The sequence below is a fragment of the Emys orbicularis genome, chromosome 5, assembly GCF_028017835.1.
Source record: "Emys orbicularis isolate rEmyOrb1 chromosome 5, rEmyOrb1.hap1, whole genome shotgun sequence".
Classification (NCBI taxonomy): domain Eukaryota; kingdom Metazoa; phylum Chordata; order Testudines; family Emydidae; genus Emys; species Emys orbicularis.
The window spans coordinates 95,329,981-95,354,721 of NC_088687.1; the positions used below are offsets into that span (position 1 = coordinate 95,329,981).

Here is a 24,741-nt window from a genome sequence, read left to right on the forward strand (position 1 = left end):
GCTACTAGATCTATGACCTACAAATTAATCATTTTAAGAACCTATGTCAGGCATCTGGGGCATGTGACCTCCTGCACCCATGTAACTCAGATTGTCAGACTTCACCTTTATTGGTGGTTGAAAATTGTGTTTCGGCTCAATGGACTGCACTCGATATGAGAGTGCAAGCCCCTGAGAACTCCGATTGTCATTAAATTGGTGGAAGGACACTTTCAAAGTTTGCAAGGGAGTGCTTTTCTCTTCACTGTTGTTGTCAAAGACTTTGGTGACAAATACACCCACTCTGTTTAAGTACCCCCCCCCCATCCTAATCTTCAAGTACAGGGCCTATGGATTCCTCAAGAAGGTCGGTTACTTATACATGTCTTGGAACTAAGGGCCATTCATTGAGCATGCACAGTATTCCTCCCAATTCTGAAAGGTCTAACAATTCAGATAATGACAGACAGCACAACAGTAATGTTTTATATAAATAAACAGTGGGAACAAGGTTCACCATCCTTTATCAAGAAGTTGTATGTCTGCAGGGCTACTGTATTTGTCACAAGATTACCCTGATAGCCATATGCTTACCAGGTTTTCAGATCATCAAAGGACAGTTTGCAAGCAACCATGAGAAGTCAGTTAAGGATACTGTTATTCAAGATATATTCATTAGGTGGGGGTCATCCATCCATAGACCTATTTGCCATCAAAGAAAACAAGAAAAGTCTCAAATTCTGCTCTACAGGAGGTCAGTCAGCTATCTCTTTCTGACATGTTCCTAATCCTGGTCCCCGGGTCTAATGTATGCCTATCTGCTGATTCTAATGATCCCAAGAGGTCTCAGGATGATCATGATAGCACCTGGGACGGCCAAGGCAGTTTCTGGTTCTCAAACCTTATTAATCACTCCATTTGACCACTAGTCCAGTTGCCTCTTCAGCCAGGTCTGATATCTCAAAGATAAGGACAGATTGTCCATCCAAATCCACCTTCTTTGCACCTCTCAGCATGGATGCTGGTTAGTTAACATTAGTAGAGAGGAGCTGTTTGTCTGAGGTGCAGAATATTCTTATGCACAGAAGAAAGGACACTATGAAGCTTACTTACTCTGCCAAGTGGAAGAGTTTCACATTCTGGGCATATCAGTGCCAGTTATTTCCCTTTCAGACTAGATACCTGATATACCTGGTTATCTTCTGTTATTAAGCAACATCTCTGGACTATCGCTGAGCTCCTGGAGAGTCCAGTTAGCAGACGTCTCGGCTCTTCATCCTCCAGTTCAAGGTCATTTGATATTCTCACCCTGGAGTAGCTAGGTTCCTGAAAGGCCTTATGCTGATGTATCCCTCAGTCAGGAGAGCTCCCCTTCCTTGGAATCTAACATGGTGTTGATGGGTTTGATGGGACCACCTCTTGAGCCCTAGGAAACATATTTCTTCTTTCATCTATTCAACTTTCTAGTATCAATAACATCTGCTAGAAGGGTGGCAGAAATACAAGCACTCATAAGACCTCCGTACACTATATTTTTTTAAAGGCAGGGTGACTTTGAGATTTCATCTGTCATTATTACCAAAGCTAGTCTCTGATTTTCATCTCTACCAACAAATTTATCTGTCTGTATTCTTTCTCAATCCACATTCAACGAAGGATAAGCTAACTTTACACCTTAGATTTACTTAGGGCGCTCTCCTTCTACCTTGACAGGACTAAGCTAATTAGGGTGTCCCCTAGATTGTTTATAACTTATCTCAAGATAGGATGAAAGGTCAGTTTTTTAATTGGATTTCTATGTGCATTAAGTTATGCTATATAAGTTATGCTAAATAGCCAAGTTAGACCCACCATTGAGGGTTACTGTCCATGGTGTGAGAGCTCAAGCAGCTTCTATAACCTTCTTGAGAAATGTTTCAATAACCGAGATATGTAGAGCATTTACCCAACAGTGCTCTATAGAGGCAGCATCAAGATCTGATGCCCACATTGGGAAGGCTGTCTTGCAGTTACTGTTCAGATAGATTCTTGAACTCACCTACAGTGATCTAGGTCACTGCTTGTGAGTCACTGACAGTGTAATATATATATGGACACACACTTGGAAAAGAAGAAATGGTGGTTCTTCAAGATGTGTTGTCCATGTATATTCTATAGTCCGCCCTTCTTGCTCACTACTACGGAATCCTACAACACCTGGATTCTGTATTGGTGAAGAAACTGAGGAGCTGAGCAGCTGAGGAAACCCTGCCCTTTATGAGCTTCATTGGGAGGCACAAGGACACTCGGGGTACAGGTATGGCCCCAATAGACACTGCTGGCCAAAAGAATATGAATTCAAGTGCTTGGGGTGCATATGCACGACTGCATCTCAAAGAACCAGTTACTGTAAGGTAAGTAACTAGTTATTTTTGTTTATTGTGCTCACAGATGTTCCTGGTGCCTCACGAAGCAAATAGGCGTATTTCCCTGCACCAAAGGGAATTATAACCTAGAATTTAGATATGATACAGCCAGTGAGAAAAAGAATTAAACATGATGGGGACAGGAAGGGGAAAGGACAGTTATGTAAATAAGAGTATGCTGTGATGTGGTTACTGCATGTTCTCTTTGTTGTGAATAAAATCTTTATATTGGATGATAATGAAAATTAGTTAATTTTTTATAGACTTTTTGCAGTTGAAGTGAAAGCTATGTTTGCTGGGAGTATTCAGAGTAGTGAGACACCTATCACCTGTCTTTAGTGTGAAGAAACCTTGTCTGTGCTTGCTGTGGGTCAGTTCCCCAACACCTCCAGCCTTTGGCCACACAAGCACTGCCTTCTAGGTGTCCTCAGGTCCCACTTTCTTTTTACAGGTTAATGGTGTACACTCCAACCCCAAGTCCTATGGACATCCCCCTGGAGTGTCCAGCTTCTGTTCCACTGGGCACTCACAGAATTCACAGATCCAGTATTCCCAAAGGAATAATACATGCCAGCTTACCAGTTTTACATCAGGATCGCCACTCCGCTGAACACACAGCACTTTGATATGTTTATAGTGAAAATAAGAATTTTATTTAACCAAAAAAAAGAGAGATTCAAGTAATAGCAAGTAGATGGAAGTATTAAAGGGTTACATATAAAATAAGATCATAACACACATTCTAAAACCTAGTATTACTCACCAGCATTTTTCAGCCAGCTAGACTGTGATCCCATTTTCACAAAACAAGCCATGCTTTCAGCTGGTCCCCTCAGTACAGGATGCAGACCAGCTCTCTCTACCTACAGTTATAGTCCAAAAATCCATTGTCCTCACTTGTAAATAGGACTCCCTCCTGCTGGTTTATTTCTTCCTGTAAATTTCCTCGTTGGAAGATTTCACAAGCCCTTTGACTCAAGACTGTAAATGGGTCTCCGTTGTGAACTATACAATACTCAATTTACTTGTAGACAGACACACAAACATTTCATGCCTGAAAGAAACATGCTTCTCACCTTTTGGTGACCAGCCCCAAATCACAGACCTTAAGAACATAATTTTCAGTATATATACATAGCTCCTTACCTATTATCTTTACATAACATTTCACAATGATTATGAGGGCTGACGTGACATGGGCGTTCAGTAGAGACCTTACGTGACACACTTTGGTGATCTAATATGTAGATACCAAACACCAGGAATCCCTGTAATCCTTATGCTCCCTGGATCCACGGCCAGATGGCACCAACAGATCCCTGTGTCACAGTGAGTTTTTAGGAGGGATTTGAATGAGGGAAGGGTACCAGCTTGACAGGTTTTTGAGGTGCTTTCCAGGCAAAAGGTACAGCCTGGAAGAAGAAAATGTCAATATTATGGAGGCCACTGAAAACCTGTGCACTTGGTCTGGAACCCTATGCAATATGAGAGATCCTGTATTCCAAAGAAGTAGAGGAGATGTTTGTTTTGATGCCAATCCCCTCAAGAAAGAAGCCCTGATATAAAACCAGAAATATCAGTCTGCAGATGGAAATGAGATTTGTACAAGGATGGGGAGGACAAAACATCCCAATAAAGATATGAAAATATGATGCAGAGAGACTATTGTTACTGGTTTAGAGCAAAAGTTTCCCTTTCATAATAACTATTTCAAGTAACTTCTCAGTTTGGAAATAATTTTAAAATAAAATTAAATGTTTTTTAATGCTACCAGCTGGATACTGTGTAACTACTTGCTAGAAAAAAATATTCGTTTTTCTCCTTTCAGATTATTGGCAGTCCGTCCCCTTCATCCTTGTTTAAGCACATAGTTCCAATGATGCGCTCTGAGAGCATGGAAATTACAGAATCCCTTGTGCTGGGACTTGGCAGGACCAACCCAGGAGCTTTTAGGTAATTTTTGTGCTCTAACCATTTTATTGCTAATTGATCATGAAATTGTTCTGAACTCTGATTTCAGTTTAACTTTTTAAAAACCACACACAAAGAAATATCCAAGAGGCTTGAAAACTGCAATGAATAGATCCTCTTTCTTAGCAGTTAGCAGTGTGACAAAAATTGCTAGATATTGAAACAATAGACACAGACTGCCTTGAAGCCCAAATCACACTAGCTCTCAAGATCAGTCAGTAGTTGTTGCTGTAGTTTTGGGTTAGAACAGTACATTTCCTCATCTCAGTTACATGGACCTACAGCTCACTGTGCCTTCTGTGATATTTGTTTATATTTTAGATTTAAATAACAATAAAAACCATCAATACAAAAAGCTCTCGGCACCCTAACAGTTAATTACATTTACATTCATAAATGATGAGCATCCAACAGCAAAAAATACTCATAGAGTGAATTAACTAAGCCAATAAATCAAAGCAGCAAAACAGGCCCTTCTTCTTCGAGTTATGCTCCCTATACATATTTTACTCAATGTGTGTATGTGCTCCATGCACCTGGAAGATTTTTACTAGTGGCATCCATTTGTCAGCACCTGCACCTCTTTGTGCTCCAAACTGAAGGCATAAGGAGTGGTGTGGACTGACCACCTACCTCTTCAGTTCCTTTCTACTGTTCGTGCTCTCAGACAGAACCCTTCCAGTGTTTGCAGCTTTGCTAGCATTCCTGCTTCCAGTTCAGGTTTGTTGTAAATAGTTCTCTTTTGTCTTATAGTTAATTTAGTTTTAGTCTTAGTCAGTCAGTTAGTGTTAGCAGAGGTCTGGAGGCTGTTGGGATATGTAGCATGCCCAAGATACTTAGCGTTAAGTCCTGCATGGCCTGTCCCTGGTCTTCCTGGTTAGTAAGTTCTACAGTAGTTGTTTATGTTGGTTTTGGGAGTCACATATTCCCTCCAAGTGCAATATTTGTCATCCTTTTTCCCTTGGACTTGACATTTGAGCGTTCTCGCTCCAAATATTCTTGATAGAGTCCTCTTTGAGGCTCCAGTCGAGCAACCCTGAGCGATCAGACCCCCCTGTACGTTGTCTGGAAGCATTGAGACGTGCCCTTCCTAGCACAGTACTCCCTGACTCTGGATCATTGGAAGTCACAACCGAAGACCCCAGAAGACAGCGCAGGTGGAAGGAGAGTGTGAGCAAACACTTGCATAAAAAAATGCTCCAAAGTCCTCATCTAAGAAGAGGACTTAATCCCCTACATCCAGATCTCGTGAGACTCCATGTCCTGGTACAGGTGTGTCAGGAGCAGACAGGGAGCATGAATCTGCACTGTTAGTACCGGGAGCCAAGAGTGCTCTGAAATGAGTGGCCCCAGCAAGATAAGGAAGGTAACGACTGCTGACTATACCAACAATAGTGTCTCATGGTAAAAGGAGGATTCTGCGGTATCCGCTCCCCCTATCTAACCTTAATAAACACCATCGGATTCACCAAGAAGCAGAAGCCCTTCCCACTCCCTATCTTCTAAAGCTGGGTACTACATCTTAGATGACCTGGACATTACTGATATTGTGAGAACCAGTGATCACTAGAGACGTACCAACTCCTTTGGTGCACCATTCACCGATCCTGTCAACCAGCTAAGGCTCTACCACGGGGTTCTCAACCTTTTTCTTTTTGAGCCCCCACCACCACCAGCATGCTATAAAAACTCCACTGCCCACCTGTGCCACAAATGTTTTTTCTGCATATAAAAGCCAGGTCCAGGGTTAGGGGGTAGCAAGCAAGGCAGTTGCTTGGGGCCCCATGCCACAGGGGGCCCTGTGAAGCTAAGTTGCTCAGGCTTTGGCTTCAGTCCCGGGTGGTGGAGCTTGGAGCCCTGGGGCTGAAGCCTTTCTGCTTTCATCTTTCTGCTCTGGGCCCCAGCAAGTCTAATGCCAGCCCTGTTGGCAGACCCCCTGAAACCTACTTGCAGCCCCCCAGGGGGCCCCGGACTCCTGGTTGAGAACCACTGCGCTACCAGGCATCCCATACCATTAGCTCCAATTATGGTATATGGGGATACATATTCCTTGGATGATCTTGAGATGAAGACTCTGGTCCCCTGTCTGAACTGAGGCACAAGAGTAGCCCATATAGGGGTTTCAGGTTCTGCAGGACTCCTTCCTTCCTTCCACATGACCTATCTAGTGCAGGACAATTGGTAAACTCTCCATGGGGCCACATCCTTTCTTCTACTTGTCCTATTAGGGTGCCTGGACCTATATTTGAGACCCCTGAGTTCAGGGGATCAGAGCAGGAGTTCAGAGAGAGATTGCCTTATATCGATAAACCACAGTTATCTCAGGAACAATATGAAGAAGAGGAGCAATAGGAATAAACAGACGCTTTGTGCCACTGTCATCCTCATCTCCTAAGGAGGCAGTTGCACCAGCCTCACCATCACCACCAGATGACTAGGACCTTCTGAGAAGGATTGTGGGCACACTCCGGTCCCTCTAGAGGAAGTCCAGGACACCATTCACAAATTGCTAGGTATCGTCCAGACTGCTGGCACGAGCACAGTGGCACTTCCTATCAATGAGGCTATATTTAGAGCCAGCTAAGATGGTCTGGCATACCCCAGCCACTTGCACCACCTACTCTGCAGAAGACTGAGAAGAAACATTTTGTACCATCTAAGTGGTAAGCTAAGGGCATCTAAGCTAACAGAACCATTAGGAAAGGGATAGATAATACAGAAAATATTATACCACTATGTAAATCCATAGTACTTTATGGTATGCCCACACCTTGAATACTGAGTGTAGTTTGGGTCACCCCATCTCAAAAAAGATGGTTTTAAAATTGGAAAAGGTACAGAGAAGGGCAACAAAAATGATTAGGGTATGAAACAACTTCTATATGAGGAGATATTAAAAAGACTTGGACTTTTCAGCTTACAAAAGAGATGACTAAGGGGGGATATTATAGAGGTCTATAAAATCATGAGTGATGTGGAGAAAGTGAATTAAGGAAATGTTATTTACCCCTTTACATAATACAAGAACCAGGGGTCACCCAATGAAATTAATAGGTTGCAGGCTTAAAACAAATATAAGGAAATACTTCTTTACACAGCACCAAGTCAAACTGTGGAACTCTTTGTCATGGGATGTTGTGAAGGCCAAAAGTATAATTGGGTTTTAGCAAAAATTAGATAAGTTAATGGAGAATTGGTATATCAATGGCTATAAGCCAAGATGGTCAGGGACGCAACCCCATACTCTGGGTGTCACTAACCTATGAATGCATGAAACTGGAACTGGATGACAGGGGATGGATCACTCAATTGCTGTGATCTGCTCATTCCCTCTGAAGTGTCTGGCACTGGCCACTGTCAGAAGACGCAATACTGGGCTGGATGGACTCTTAGGGTACGTCCAGATTACCCGCCGAATCGGCGGGTAGTATTCGATCTATCGGGATCGATGTATCGCGTCTCGTCTAGACGCGATATATCGATCCCTGAACGCGCTCCAGTCGACTCCGGAACTCCACCAGGGCGAGCGGCGGTAGTGGAGTCGACGGGGGAGCCGCAGCTGTCGATCCCGCGCCGTGAGGACGGGAGGTAAGTCAAAATAAGATACGTCGACTTCAGCTACGCTATTCCCGTAGCTGAAGTTGCGTATCTTACATCGACCTCTTCCCCTCCCCCCACCCCCCCAGGGTAGACCAGCCCTTAGTCTGATTCACTATAGCCGTTCTTATGGAATTAAGACTCATCTAGCTATCGTGCAAGAAATTCCTGTCTTAACCGAAGGTCACCTCTCTTCAGATTTTAAAGAACTATACAACCATTCTGTATTATATCAATTTGCAGTGGAAAGCGGGCTCAATGCTTCTCGATCAGGAAACCATGAAATTTTTGAACTCATGTCAATCACCATGTCACCCTTGCAATTCTCCATCTTCCAGAAGAAGAAAACAGCCACCAAAGGAAGTTAAGCACCCAGAAGGAGAGGTCCCTCAAACTAACAACGACCAGTACTCTGCTTGCACAGTAGGGAGACTATGTAATGGACTTGTAATGTTGTATGTAATAGTTTGCCACAGAATGCAATATTAAGTGCAAACAATTCTGCTCCAGGAGGGAGAAGTCTGAAATCTTTAATAGATGCATTGCTCTAGTCATATGTTTCTCTGTGCTTTCCCTCCAATATTTCTTATTCCAAATCACTGCAGAAAAGCTGATGAGAAAGTGTCATGGTGTTTCTTGTAGCCTGAGCATGACCCCTTCAGTTACGGCACTCTGACTTGCTTCACTTGGTTTTTGATCCTCTAATCTTTAGTTCCACACACCCAGTAGATCTCCTGCACTAGGAGTAGAGCCAGATTCTGTACACTGATTCCTGAGCTGAGAGCTCAGATACTGGCTGTTGAGCAATTTGGACATAATTGCATTGGGTAAGTCCAGAAACTTCTGCTGGAGAACAGGAAACCTTCCACCAGAAACTCCTACTCTTTGAAATGGAAATGGTTCTCCATCTGGGTAAGACAGTAAAGATCTTATTCTTGCCAGTCTTCTTTTCCCTTTGTTCCGAACCATCAATTTCACCTTGGATGACCTGGTCTCTCTTTCAACTCAGTGTGTGTATGTGCCTGTTTGTGATTTTGGCCTTTCCTTCACAATGACAGGTCTCTACTGAATTCTCTCATCTTATAGTGACAAGATTTTTCTAAAGACTCTATTTCATATATTTATTCCTCTTTGGGAGCCTGGAGAGTTTGAAAGATCCAGGCACTAATGGCTGGGGCATCATTTACTATATTCCATAAAAATAAGGCCATAATTTGTTATCACCCCCAAATTCTTGTCTAAATTGGTCCCTGATTTCTTCCAGAATCAGTCAGCTTGTCCAAACCCCTTTCACTACCAGGGATGATTGGCCTACAGTCTAGATCTAAGAAAGCGCTATGCTACTGTCTGACCAGGATTAAGCCATTCTTCAAAATATCTTCTTAGATTGACTGACCTGTATTCTGCTACATTGTCCATATTCTCAGTACTATGAATTAGTGGGGATTCCATTAATAACAAGTATTGGGCCACATGCCACCAAATCTGAAGTCTGGGGACTGCTTGTTATACTGTGCTGTCTCAGATACTGGTGTTGTAATAGATGGTAAATTCCTTTTCAGTTATTATTACTTTGAGAAATGTCAGATTGATCCTTTGTCTTGCATATTAGCAAAGTCAGTGTCCTGTCTTTTAAATATTAATTTGATTCATAAAGTCACTGTAAATGAAAGCAAAACTAGAGATATTTTCCTTTTTTTAATGTAAGTTTTACAACATTCGTTTCTGTAAGACATTTTGCATCTTCACTACTAATTCAGTGATTGATCTATCATTTTTATCCAGGGAACTAATAGAAGAATTACATCCTATAATTAAGGAAGCACTTGAAAGAAGACCAGAGGTAATAAGGATATTTTTATTTGTATTCAGAATCTTATTATAGCTATTTTCCCACAAACATAGTAGAGAAATATTACTATCTGTTCTTCAACGGCTATGGCTAACATACAGTAATGTAGCTTAAATAAATAACTAAAATAGTCAAAACCTTTTTTATTCCTTTCAAAGTAACTTACATATATGTTAATTTTTTTATCAAACCCTTAACTTTAGAACTATGCACTGAAAGCCTCTCTTGCCACAGTAATTTTGTTAGTAATAGCTAATAGTTTAAAATATTTTTTCCACCTTATTTTTTATGTGCTAGTATCCAAGCCAAATGCAGTCTGTTTGCTTTTACTCAAAATGTTGTGTTGGTGACATCCCATCAATCAGAGAGGCTCATGTGTACTGCACATAGGAGAGAGAAAAATATGATTTCTCTAACTGGGACAGTTTTTGGAGAAAACATTAACTTACCTGACTCTTCCAGCCCTACGAACAAGGCTTCTCTGATGGATAGCATATCTCCAGTATATATGGTACATATTGAAGTGTGGAACCAAACAAGTGCTGTTAACCCGCAGTGAGCCTGGATGTCAGTATATTCAAAGGAAAACAAAAAGATGACATAAAACAGTGTATTATTTGTTCTGTGGTAGCATCAAAAGTCCTTAATAAGGATCAAGACCCCAGTGTGATAGGTTCTGTACGAACACAGAATAAAAGACAATTGATAGGTACCCTAGATAATAACTGTTTTGTTTTTGATCATTGCACTGAATTTCATATTTTAAGCATAGCTGATAGTAACATCCAGTATGAATTTCAAATCCTGTCACACAACTGTGTGCCATAATGCATTTTTTCAAAGCCCTATATGTACCTATGTTAGTCATACAAATGCCAATCTTTACACATCCATACTTTACAGTATGGTGGTGTGAAATGTAAAGATGCAATATACTGTTACAGAAGATCATGTCAAATTTAATTTCAGATAACTTTATTCATGTAGTGTTATTCATGTATAACTTAGTGGTTTGAGTTCAATTGGCACATCATTGGAATAAGTAGACTTTAATATATTTAGATCTAAAAGTTACCATTGGGCTCAAATGGTAAACAATGAGGGTAATTGTTTTCCTTCTTTTCTTCACAACGTGTTTGCTGTATAAGACACAAATTTAAATACAACTGCCCCCTTGAAGAGTTTACAATCTGAGATCTGGATTCTGCCATTGCTTCTCAGGCTGAGTTGTCCCATTGATTTAAATGGGACTTCTGGCAGAGTATGGTACTTCTCATGCAAGTAAGGGAGGCAGAGCCTGGTTCTAAAAGGTTGTTAGCTTTGTTGAAGGCCAACATCTGACCCTTTACCTTATTCCACAAGTAGTCCCATGGATTGGTGTGGGGACAAAATCTGACCCTAAACAACCTATTTTAGTTAGAGTAACAGTTTCCACCTGCCCCTCTTGCTCCAGCCAGTTCCTGCTCAGTTCAAGCCCTGTAGAAACTGTGGCACCTTAAAGACTAACAGATTTATCTGGGCATAAGCTCTCGTGGGTAAAAAACCTCACTTCTTCAGATGCATGGAGTGAAAGTTGCAGATGCAGGCATTATATAATGACACATGAAGAGAAGGGACTACCTCACAAGTGGAGAACCAATGTTGACAGGGCCAATTCGATCAGGATGGATGTAGTCCACTCCCAATAATAGATGAGGAGGTGTCAATTCCAGGAGAGGCAAAGCTGCTTTTGTAATGAGCCAGCCACTCCCAGTCCCTATTCAAGCCCAAATTAATGGTGTTAAATTTGCAAATGAATTTTAGTTCTGCTGTTTCTCTTTGAAGTCTTTCTGAAGTTTTTTTGTCCAAGAATAGTTACTTTTAAATCTATTATAGAATATCCAGGGAGATGGAAGTGTTCACCTACTGGCTTTTGTATGTTACCGTTCCTGATGTCCGATTTGTGTCCATTTATTCTTTTATGTGGGGACTGTCCAGTTTGGCCAATGTACATGGCAGAGGTGTCAGTTCCAGGAGAGGAATGTACATTGGCCAAACCGGACAGTCCCTACGTAAAAGAATCACTCTCTCATAACAGTCTAAATCGTGGAGCAATAATTTTCCATTGTACCCAGTTGAAGAAGTAAATAATAGTGTTCTTCATGGAAGTCTGAGAGGTTACACAAGGAATGAATGTGACCCATTGTCTAGTCCTTTAAAATTGTACAGTAAATCTGCTAACTGTTTAAATAAAAAAAAATCTGTGACTCACTACTGAAAACTGTGGTACCAACATGAGTGGAGTCATGACTGTGTTTCAGTGTCCCTGTAGGCCAAACTGATATTATCCTTATTCACTCCACTGCTCCATGTAATTTTGTATTTTTCCATTGAACAGAATATGAAACGACGCAGGCGTCGAGATATTTTACGAGTACAACTAGTACGAATATTTGAACTGCTGGCAGATGCTGGTGTTATTAGTCACAGGTAGGTGTGGAGTTGATGAGAAGGCATTGTTTATTTCCCTAACAAACTTCTGAATTAAGAGCCAATAGTTTATACATTTGTCTGTTTGTACACCTTATTGTACAACTGAACAATCACTTAAAACTTAATTTAGAGCAGCATAATACACAATAATCCCCATAAGTCTTGTAGGAGGATTTCAGTGACAATAATATTTCACTATTATAATAGAATACTGGAATAATTAATATTTTGCCTTGTTCCCATGTTTTCTTTAAAGACAAATAAAGCAAACAAACAAAAATCCACAAGGAGTTTGTAAATACTAATTTTAAAAACATAAAGATATGCTGATCAGTATCTATAAATTTACATCTGTTAAGTTACTGACCACTCTATTTTATTTGAAATGCCATGGAACATCTCACGTTTTCAATGAGATGTGTAAGTGTGTGACACGGGTATGTGTTTGCATGTGTGTTCTTTTTGTATGGGACCTTGTCAGTAGTGAATGAGTTAAGTTACAGGATCAAGTATAAAGCCCTTGAGCTACTTTTACAGTTGAGATCCCAAGATGGAGACAGATAATCTAACTGGGCTCTTCCTGCAGTAACATCCTGATGTTATACAATGAGTCCTGGGAAAAGAAGAAAATGTGATCTATTAATACTTAACTCCCTGGAGATATTTAAAATAAAACGTGGGGGGCAGGGGAGATAGGAATATAAATTTTTGTTAATCTATCCTAAAATGTAAGAGATCACTTTTATGGAAGTCCTTTAAGATTTATAAATCAGGCATAATTTTCATAATAGTCTCTTGTAAATTTTGAGTATTGGGAGGATAAAAAAGTGAAAAGGTGACTGTATCTGCCATTGTTGTTGTGTAACTTTATGCCAAATAATTTGACTTTTGATTCTAAGAGTTAAAGGAGGAAAAAAATCCAATAAAATATTATGTAAAATGAAGGACACTTTGACTTCAATCCTGCAAAGAAATCTGTGTAAGAAATGCTTATTCCTTCAGGATTCCCACTGAGGCTAATCAGACTGTGCACAGGCATAAAGTACCACATGGATGAATGCCTTTGCAGGATCATGGCCTTTGAAAATTCTGTTGCTAAGCAGCTTAATTGAGAATGGACTTAAACTTTTGTACATTACACTATTGTATGTTCTAGCCTCTGCACAGTATAAACCCTGGCACCTCTGCTGTCTGGGCCGATGTCACCACCATATTATAATAGAAGGTTTTATAGTGCCGGTGAACATATAAAATTATATGCAGATCATTAAAGTAGATATGCAAAAGTGATAGGTACTAAACATTTCAGCATCATCAATTCATGGGGAAAATATCTTTATTTTACAAATTTATGATAGTGACGAGTGTTTGTCATATTATCATGCATAACGGTTAGCTGGCTATACTGATTAAGAGCAACTGGTTGAAGCTGAGCAAGACAGAGGTTATGCTGATGGGTAGAGGGGAAAGCAGTTTGCAGCCACAGTAAAGTCTCCTTTGATGAAGAGATATACCCAATTGGTGAATTCAGTTTGTAGTTTAGAAGTTTAGGATTTCTTGCTAACACTGTGCTCTTACATAGCAGCAGCGTCTATGAGTAACACCTTCTACCATCTCTGAGTGGCTAGGAGACTTTGTCCCATCCTGGTGGATGATGACCTGCCCTCAGCGATAAACTTTTTTTGTCACCTCCCAGCTGGACTACAGCAATGTGCAGCAACCTGGGTATGAAGCCATCAGCCCTTAAACTCCAGCTAGTAGAGGATCTCCTCAGCAACATGGGCTACTGCTGGCACATCAAATCTGTCCTCTACTGTCTACACTGGCTTGCCATAGAATATGAGTAATATTCAGGTCTTAGTACTTGTCTTCAGGGTACTCACTGGCCTGTGCTCAACATATCAAAAAGTAGCCTAAAGCTCCAGGATGAGGATTGTTGTTGACAACTCTGCTGCTTGACTGTGCAGGAGACAGAACTTTCTCTGTTGCCAGTCTGAGTCTGTGGAACAAACTCTTACAGGAACTGAGGACTATCTCAAACTTCACCACTTTCTGCTCCAAGGCCAAGGCACACTTCTTTGACCTTCCTTCTCTAATATAAACAGATCACTGTGTACATTTAAAGAAAAAAAAATCCTACTAGTACAAAACATTCCATTACACGCACAGTTCTCTTCCAGAGGACAAGATGAGAGAGCATCAACCACATGTGACAGATGTTACATCACTTAAAGCACTACTAGAAAGCACTCAGATGCCATAGTGATGAGGCTGATATAAGAACCTATCTAGAATAGAGTATATAGCTGCTGTTCCAGTTAGTACTCCGCAGCATAGCATAAAATACTGAGGACTTTGTCTAGCTCAGAAGATAAAGTATTTACTTTTTGACCAAGCACATCTAAATTATCCATTTATTTTAGGTGTGTACCTTGTTTGTTATAATAAGCAAGCGGTTTTGTTTGTTTGTTTGTTTTTGAGGGGTGGGGTGGGGGTGTTAAACCATCACCCTGAACAAAATATTATGAATCTGTAGTAGTATTAGAGATGCTCCTGATTTATAAGGCCTGGTTATTGGGTCCGGTTTCATTAGTGCTTTTCTTGCTAAGACAACAAAAATGTGGTAAGAAAGGGCCTCGAACCAAATGCCAGTAAAATGACTTCGTTTAGTAAAAATTCTTTTAAAAATTCTTGAATTTGAAGATATCCTTTGAAGCTTTTTAAAGAAATATATAGTATGTCTCTACTTACCATCATACTCTGAATATTTTTTTTTTTTAAGTGCAAGCGGTGGCCTTGATAATGAAACACATTCCCTCAACAACACTTTATTGGAGTATGTCGATCTCACTAGACAACTCCTGGAGGCAGAAAATGAAAAGGACTCTGACACGTTGAAAGATATCCGATGCCATTTTAGTGCCTTAGTGGCAAATATCATTCAAAATGTTCCAGGTATGCTCATTACACTTTAATAGGTTTTGATGACTCATTTTAATACACCAGAACCACAAATTGTTCCTGAAGTTGTAGAAATTTACCATGCTAAAAATGGTATTTAAAACTGACAATATGAACTTTTCAGAAGTGATCACTGATTGTATTTTTAAATCTAAAAATTAAATTCTTGTTACTAAAAGACTTGATTACCAAGTTTGAACATGTTTCTTTCCGGGCTAATAATTGCTAAACTCCTTGTATACTGCTTCTGTTCTTTCATACCAGTGACATTCATTCGAGCATATATTAACTTTTTTAAAAAGCTGTTATGCTGTTGAATTTTGCCTGTATGGTACTGTGCTTGTTTCTAATTCATTTGGGTAATTTTTTGTTTTGTTTTTTGTCTTATAAATTTAGTGTACAAAAACTGTAGTGAAAAATGGGTCAAATACTGTATGTGCTTTTCTTACAGTGCACCAGAGAAGAAGTGTTTTTCCTCAGCAGAGCCTACGTCACAGTCTCTTTATGTTGTTCAGTCACTGGGCAGGTCCATTTAGCATCATGTTTACCCCCCTGGATAGATACAGTGATAGGAACATGCAGATAAACAGACACCAGTACTGTGCTTTGAAGGTACTTTAACACTTTCTGAACTTGAGAAATTACTTCCCTGTGTTGTCCTTACTTAAACATTTTTGCCAGTTTGCACTTCCTTGCCATTAGTCCAAGCATGGAATTTTCCTTGTCCTGGCTGATGTAGGCAGATGTTATCTCAGCCACAGATTATTCCTGGATTAATTATTTTTACATTCTAATCAGAACTTCTCTGCCCCCTTCCCACTACCATAATTTCAGCATGGTCCTGCAGCAAATACAAGTTTATATTTGTGCTAAGCTTCCCATGCCCTCACCCCCCAATTGCTCAACGAGAGAGAATTTCAGGATCATTCAGATCAACGATCTTCTGTATCAGAGTGCATTACAGTATAGCACCAGCCAAACTAATGTACTATCTCTTATGGAACAAATGTAAACTTTTCAGAACAGACAGCTCCTCTTGTCTGGGAATTCAGAGCTGTAGGGTTGGTTCTGCTATTCCTTGAACAAAATGTTAAACAGAGTTCCTTGTGGCCTTGCTCCTGGCAGTGGTCTGAATAGATGTTAGAGTTCTCTGATAGTATTTTAAAGGATTAGCTATAACTGCTCTAGCCCAATCTGATTATTCAAATGTGTTGTTTTTTTCAATTACTTTCTAAAGGCTATGTCTGCTGTACTGTGTTGTGGCCCTGTTGCAGATAATGTAGGACTCTCATCAGATGGTTATTTGTACAAATGGCTGGATAATATTTTGGATTCACAAGATAAAAAGGTAACATAAGCAGCATCAATAAATGTTTGTTAACCATCAGTGTGTGATTTAAGAGTCTTGAGGTCAAATTGGCACAAATGTTCTAAATCAGCTTGCGCCTTATACATCTTTATTATTATTACTACATATTAATGCATTTAGTTACAGTGGTGCTAACTAGGTAGTAGGCACTTTCTGATCGCTCAAGAAAAATGGTCCCTGCTCCCAAGCAGCTCACAGTCTAAGAGCAGGCAGACAAGTAGACAGAAGTTAAGTGAAAGGGAACAGGAACAGCAGCTGACAAATTATATACAAATTAAGTTGATTCACTGTAAGCAGCAGCACAGCAGTAGTGGGTCTCTGAGAGAATTAAAGATGGCTGAGGTAGGGGCTTTGTGCATAAGCTCAATGAGATTGTATCATGCATGGGGAGCCATGTGGAATTATGAAGACAAAACTTTTCAAGTCTAAAAGGAAGTTATTGTTGGTTTTATTTCTCTGTATTACAATAGCTCCTAGGTGACCTATTGTGCTAGATAATATGCAGACATATAGAAAGACTGGATTCTTATCCCAAAGAGGTTACAATCTAGAGCTCTGATTCAGAAAAGCACTTAGGGAAAGTCCATCCCTTAAGTCCCACTGAAATCAGTGGAACTAAGCATGTGCTTAACTGCTGTCCTGCATCTGTGTTTTCAGGACATGGCCCAGGTCAAGACATGAAATAAGTGAGAATAAAAAACAATAGGAGGGTATGGTTTGGGAGAATGAGGATAAAATTAATGATATTATGCAGTCATATGGTCCAATAAAGTGCACAACTTAATTCTACAAAACTGTTAAATCTTTGTCTATTAGTATTTTTAAGGTTTACTCTGTTTTTATTTTTTTTAAATTAAATCTTGCTTATTGCAACTTGTTAGTTTTAAATGTCATCTGTTCTTATTAAAATTATTTTGTAAACCATTGCCTTTTGCTGTTTTTTTAAATTGTTTAAACTGTTGTCTGTTTCTGGTCTATAGGTGCATCAGTTAGGCTGTGAGGCAGTTATGCTGCTGTTGGAGCTCAACCCTGACCAGAGTAACCTCCTGTTTTGGGCTGTGGACCGGTGTTACACGGGTTCCAAGCGGGTTGCAGCTGGTTGTTTTAAAGCCATAGCCAGTGTGTTTCAGAATAGGTACAAAAGAGAATTCTTAAATTTACAATTCAGTTTCCCAAATTGCAGTTTTAAATAGAATTAATGTTTTGTTTTCTCTTAAATGGAACATGTTTTCCATATTGTTTTCAATGTTAAACATTTCAAAGCATTGAACTATATTATTGTATACAATACTTAAACTAAATGAACTTACCTTTGCTTAGCTAATTCATAGTTAAAATAGCTACATATACAGCGAAAGCTGTGTTATCCGGCCCTGTGTTATCCAGCCCTAATGCCGGCTCTAAACCGGCATTTCTAATCTTCGTAGAAAGTCCCGTTTATAGTCCAGTTGGCGCGGGGCTGGCAGGCTCCCTACCTGGTTCCATATGGCTCCCTGGAAGTGGCGACATGTCCCTGCTGCTCCTAGGTGGAGGAATGGCCACGAGGGGTTTGAAGTGTGGGAAGGGGGTGTGGGGATGGGTGTTGGGGTGCTGGAGGGGGTTTGGGGAAGGGGGTTGGGGTGCGGGAGGGGGCTTGGGTTCCTGGATCCTTGGGCGGGACAGGTCGACACTTGTGGGGAACTGCCCTAGGTGATCGCCCCCCGGATCTGGTGCCCTGAGTCCCCTCCTGCACCCAAACTCCCTCCCAGAGCCCGCATCCCATACCCCCCTCCCATGCTCCAGCCCCGCACCCCCTTCCGCACCCAAACTCTCTCCCTCTTAGTTAATCTGCATTATTCACTTACCTGTACCCCCCCATGTCCCCAACATGCCAGATAAAACAGCTTTTACTGTATTTAAAACATGTTTTTTTTTAACTGATATTTACGATTCTCCTCTAGGGATTACCTGTGTGATACAGTGATCCTCCTAAATCTGATACTGTTTAAAGCAGCTGATTCTGCTAGGGCTATCTATGAAGTTGCTATGCAACTATTACAGGTTTGTAAGAAAATTTCATTTTAATGTATTTTATGTTTAAAAAAAATCTCTTGTATGTTTAAAAAAAGATATTTCTGGTATCATTCAGCTTTATCTTCATCAATGAAATGCAGAGTGCATTATTTTTGTTGCATTTTTAGTAAAGATTTAGGGACAGATCATTATCTTTTATGAATCCGCACAGGTAAATTGACTTTGATGTAGCTATCTGGCCATTTACTCTAGCTGAGGATCTGGACCATATTGTTTCACAGCATCGTTTTAAAATATAAAAGCTAGATAAAGGTTTTCAAGTTGGCCCTCTGAAAGGGATAGTGTGTACCAGTGCCATTCCAGGATTATCACAGGGAAAGCAGAATTCTTTCCCTGCACCCCACTTTCTCTAGTAGGGCAGTAATTTGCTTAAAGTCTTTAGCATCAGGCCAAGGCTTTGCTTACTCCCCACTCATCTACTTGGAGGAAAGAATAGTGTGGACAATATCAACATCTACTTACCCCTATGCTTCCAGTCCCAAGGTCTGAGGAGGCAATGCATTAGAGGCAGGGTGCCTTACTTTATCTTATGCCTCTGTGTGGCCACCTGGCTTAGCCCACAAATGGGTGGGATTTTTAAGAGTGCTCACTGTTGGCTAGACACTATTCTTATTGAATTCAATGGGAACTTTATTGTTGGTGTCAATGTGAGCAGAGTTAGGCCAATGCTAAGCAATTTTGAGATTCTCCCCTCTGTTCCTATGTGAATGTCAGTGCTTAAGATCAATCAAACTAAAATAAAACAGTACCAACAGCTGCTGTACTAGCTTCACACAGCTTTGCCATCTCAAACCTGATCTGCACTGCACTGTCCCAGTCCAGTCCTAAGCCATTTCTGAGCAGGAATTATATTAATCATGGAAAAATTGTATGGTAATATTGATCTTGATTACTTCAACTTTCACTATGGAAAACTTATATTTAATGCAATAGGATGTGAAAATAGAACTTTGAAATTGACAGCTCTGACTGGTTCTCAAATGGAATGAGTCCCAGATAGCCAAGAATTTGACTCTACTAAGCTGCAACACTTTAAATCAGGGGTGGCCAACCCTGAGCCTGAGAAGGAGCCAGAATTTACCAATGTACATTGCCAAAGAGCAACAATATGTCAGCAGTCCCCCAGCAGCTCTCCCACCCGCTTCTAGCGTCTCCCACCCACCAGCAGCCCCGCCAATCAGCGCCTCACCCTCCCTCTCAGCACCTCCCGATCAGCTCTTTTGTGGCGTGCAGGAGGCTCTGGGGGGGGAGGGGGAGGAGTGAGGGAATGGCAGGCTCAGGGGAGAGGGCAGGAAGGGGTGGAGTGGGGGCAGGGCCTGTGGTAGAGCAAGGGACTGAGCAGTGAGCACCCTTGGAAAGGTGGCGCCTGTAGCTCCAGCCCCGGAGTCGGTGCCTATACAAGGAGCCGCATATTAACTTCTGAAGAGACGCATGTGGCTCCAGAGCCACAGGTTGGCCGCCCCACTTTAAATGATGGCACAATATATATTATGTTTCCTCAGAAGATAACCATGTAATCCCAGCTCTGTATTTAGCTTCAAATATCTGAATTTTATTGCTGCAGATCTTGGAACCTAAGATGTTTCGCTATGCTCACAAATTGGAGATTCAGAGAGGTGATGGGATACTGGGTCAGCCTTCTCCTTTGCCACACCTGTATTCTGTGTCATATTATCAACTGTCGGAGGAATTAGCAAGGACATACCCTGAGCTAACTCTTGCTGTCTTCTCAGGTACAGTAGAGTACTTAACCAGGCTGGTAGTGGTCCTTAGAAATTTTGAATCCTTGTTTTCAGTAATCTAATTACAGGTAGGTCACTAAGCTTAAACCAAAGAACTACAAATGAATTTTGGGTGGAGGAGGCTGAGTTTGTTACATGACAGTTTCTCTCTCTCTCTCCCTCCCTCCCATTTTGTTCAGATTTGAAACGTAATGTTTTTTAAAGTGAAAATGGAGTGAAACCCTGAAAATTATTCTGACTGCCCCATTGACCAGCTGTGAGGGATCACTCATCACAGACATAAGTTTTAACTATGTTTTTAAAAATTCTCTCTCTTCCCCTTCCCTGCCCTTAGAATTTCCTTATTTGTGGTAGATATCCTAGAACACATCAGTTTGTGACAGCTTAGATACAGTGGCTTGAATGGATTGTAGTGATATTCCTGGTACTACAGTTCACAGAATGACTTACTCTCGGATATCTAAGCATACAAAGATATATTTGGAGGATATTGGTAAGGGACAGGATTTTAAATCATTGGTTATTCAACACAGAAATAATTTTAACTCTTATTGGTCTAATTAGTAGAGTCAATTAACACATTTTTCAAAAATTAAAAAAAAAATTGAATTAGGTTTTCAATTCACTTTCAAGTGATTAATTACAGGGACACTATCATGTTGATTAAACTTAACAATCTGGTTAAAGTTTTTCTACACTTAAAGATCTTGTTTGTCAGTTTGTACTGAAAAATAGCTGATAAAACACTGACTAATTGTACAAGAATCAGTTTTAAAAAATAAACACAAAAAAACATAAAATGGCAGATTTACTTGAAAGAGCCTTACAAGAAAATTCACGTGCCAACACATTCTGTTCACTGTAAAATATAGCCCATATCACTTCCTGTTCTCACACTCTGTGGTTCACTCTTTGGCAGTGTATAGCAGCAGTGCGGTAAATTGCTTAATTTACATGCTTCCACTTAGTTTACGAATAAATCATGCATATCATAAACAAGTCTCTTTTTAAACTTCTGCATATTTTTTAAAACTTGTTTCATTGTTATTGAAACAACTAATGTTTCTTGAATTTATGCAATCAGAATTAACATTATAAAAATTTTGTTTTATAAAGTTATATGTGCTAACCTGCCAGCAGTCAAAATTAAACACCAAAATAAGTACAATAATAATTGAAAGCCAAAATTGGAATCCTTTTTTATCCTGCAGTTCTTGGCTCCATAATCAAGTGAAATATTTTATAATAATCTGAAGTGAGATGGAAAGAATCTAGATTTTCAATTTGAATCAATATGAATAGATTAATGCATGAAGAATATTGCTATATTAAACTCAAATCCCACAAAAGAATTCACCTGTGAACATCTTTGAGGAGACCCTTTAACTTTAACAGAACTCTGTAGAAATAAGGCTGCCTATGAACAACAATCTGTATCGTGCCGTCACGTGCTTGGCTGGCAGCCTTCTAACATCCTCATTATGAAACCAGACAGCTCTCCCTGCACATTGACGGATGAGATCCTGGACCAATGGAAAACACATTATGAAAGCATGCTGAACCATGGTCCTGCTGATGACTGTTTAGAGCTACATGACCTGGCAAACTACACAGCTGTACATCCAGGGATGAACACTGATTCTCCATCACTCGAGAAAGCTTGAAAGGACATCCAAAAGTTATAGGATGGATATGCTGTTGGATCTGATGGTATTCCACCCAAGCTACTCAAAGGTGCCTTGGAGCCAGTGCGCATGGGCCTAAATAACCTGTTCTTAGAAATGTGGGCATTAGGCAAAGTACCAGCAGAATGCAAAGAGGGCATCATATGTCCCTAAATGAGGGCAGAGGATCTTGCACCGAGTGTGGAACTACAGGCCAATCTCATTGGTATCGGTCCCTGGAAAGATTTTTGCTCACATTCTGGTTGGTAGGATGCAGCTGTCCCATAACAGACATTGTCAGCAATCAGGATTCACTGCAGACGGTCAACAATGGACACTGTCTTTACCCTCCAGCTTCTGGCTGAGTTGCATGGAGAATTTAACCACCTGCTTCATGTGGCACACCTCCGTATCAAAGGAACTTTTGATTCAGTTGACAGGTCAGCACTTTGAGTCGCACTGAAAGGAATTGGTGTTCCAAATGTTCTGTTAAATCTGGTGCATAATCTCCACACTGAAACCTGTGCAAGAGTACACATTGGGTCACAGCTTTCGCTGCATTTCTACACACCCTCAGGTGTGTGTCAGGGATACATTCTTGCCCTGGCACTGTTCTGTCGAGCTATTGGCTATATATTAGGACTTTCTACTCCATACATCGGAATCAAGGTTGGTCAAGAAGTGTTTACCAGTCAAGTAATCAAGGCTGACGACACTGCCTTGCTTATAGAGAAGTGGGAGAATTTCAGCCTTGCACTCCTAGGTCCCCAAGATGCCACCCACAAGGTGGGGTCAGACGTCTCATGGCAGAAAACCAATGTCAAGAACATTGTAGCTTGGACACCAGAATCCCCAGTTCAGGTGGAGTTGAGTACCATAGAGAGTGTTGATGAGTTCATCTACCTAGGCTGCAAGCAGAGTTCAAACAGTCAAGTAAACCAAATATCAAAGGGGTAGCCGTGTTAGTCTGGATCTGTAAAAAGTGACGAAGTGGGTATTCACCCATGAAAGCTTATGCTCCAATATGTCTGTTAGTCTATAAGGTGCCACAGGACTCTGTCGCTTTTTAGTAAACCAAATGTTGTTCTTCAAATAGTGTCTTTGTGGGTGCTCCACTTTAGGTGTCAGTGTGTCCCTGTGCCACAGATCAGAGATTTTCAGTGGCAGTGCTCAGTCGGGGCAGAAGTGCGCAGTAGTCATCTCGCGGTGCCGTTGGTGCTTCATGTAGCACGGACGACCCGACCAGTTCAGTTCCTTCTCAACCGTCCTTGGCTGCAGACGGAGCTCAGTGGCAGTGCTGCCTCTTTGTTTTTCTCTCTATAGAAATAGTTAGATTAGCTATAGTTTAGTAAGTCTAGTTTATTGTCCCCTGTCCCCCCCATTTTTTTTTTAATAGATATTTTTTAATTGTTGTTTTTCCCACTCTTTCCCCATTGGGAAACTTAATGGCCATGGTGCCCAGCTCACCCGGGTTTAAATCATGTGACTCTTGTTGTGAGACAATGACCATCTCAGATGGCCACTCATTGTGTGTCCATTGTTTAAGGGAAACGCATATTCCTCAAAAATGTGCCCATTGCAGCAACCTTAAAGTCGGGCAATGTGTGATTGAGATCTCCGCCTCAAGGTGATTTTGATGGAAAAGTTCCTTCAGCCTTCTCAGAGAGCAAAATCAGCATCAGCAGATGGTTCTCTGAGCAAAATCTCTGCTAATGGGAGTGCTCAGTCTTTCAAATCATCTAGAAAGCGAGCCGCAATCTCCCCTAATAGGGACACTCAGAGAAAGAAGAGGTCCCCGGCGAGGTCGCTATCCAAAGTGCCGAGCTCATGTAAAGTGAGCACCTTTGAGGCTCCGGGCACCTCTGTCCCTGTCCCTCCGTAGATCTCTGCCAAGCCCCGCCACTCCCAAATGGAGTTGAGACATTCCTCCTCCCCGGCACCAACCACCCCAGTATGGGAGTGGGCACTGAGATCAATGCTGCCCCCACCGGCACCAACTCAGTCATCGGCACTGACAGACAGGCCAAGAATGGCACCGACCGTCTCAACAAAGGCACCAACTGCATCTGCACCAGCGGCACCACCGCCACAGAAACAAGCGACTACACAGCAGTTTCTACAGCACAAGGACATAGCGGTCTCCTCGGTGCTGCAATCACCCTTGAGCGGTACTGAGGGATCTCTGGACCAAATAACTGAGCAGTTGTCCACTTCTTCTGCTCCCCAGCCCACTTCCAGTGATGAAGAGGAAGTACATGGGAGCTGCTTCTCCTCCCAACACTCTTCACCCATGGGGCGAAGACCACCATGGGAAGCTGTTAAGATCAAATGTCGCCAACCTCATGAGATGCAGCACTAGTACAGGCAATGCTGGATGTGTCCACTGATGCCCTTTCCCATGCAGTGGCCCCCCGGGGCCCCTGGGTGGCATATAAGGCTCACTACACTAGGCCCTCAACTCCAGCCTGGAGGGAAATTTGTTCTCCACCTTCTCCAAGCAGAGAGACGTCAGAAGCACCAGAGAACATGGTAGATGAGGAGGAACGAGGTTTGGACCATGCAGACATTTCCCCAGCCCACAACTCGTCCTCTCCTGACGAGGCAGTCTTACCACCACCTCCAAGCACAGTTAATGACCTGAAACAATTTTAGGAAC

At 41.3% G+C, this 24,741-nt stretch overlaps 1 protein-coding gene across 1 annotated transcript in view; it reads left to right on the plus strand.

The window, feature by feature from the left end:
- FRYL (FRY like transcription coactivator) overlaps positions 1 to 24,741 on the plus strand; it is a 336,418-nt gene that overhangs the window by 184,497 nt on the left and 127,180 nt on the right. The window contains exons 24-32 of the mRNA XM_065404953.1: positions 4,213 to 4,337; positions 9,738 to 9,795; positions 12,182 to 12,273; positions 15,059 to 15,231; positions 15,689 to 15,849; positions 16,475 to 16,585; positions 17,587 to 17,741; positions 18,547 to 18,646; positions 20,244 to 20,412. Of these exons, the coding sequence (XP_065261025.1) occupies positions 4,213 to 4,337; positions 9,738 to 9,795; positions 12,182 to 12,273; positions 15,059 to 15,231; positions 15,689 to 15,849; positions 16,475 to 16,585; positions 17,587 to 17,741; positions 18,547 to 18,646; positions 20,244 to 20,412 (1,144 nt within the window). The remainder of the gene's footprint in view (positions 1 to 4,212; positions 4,338 to 9,737; positions 9,796 to 12,181; positions 12,274 to 15,058; positions 15,232 to 15,688; positions 15,850 to 16,474; positions 16,586 to 17,586; positions 17,742 to 18,546; positions 18,647 to 20,243; positions 20,413 to 24,741) is intronic.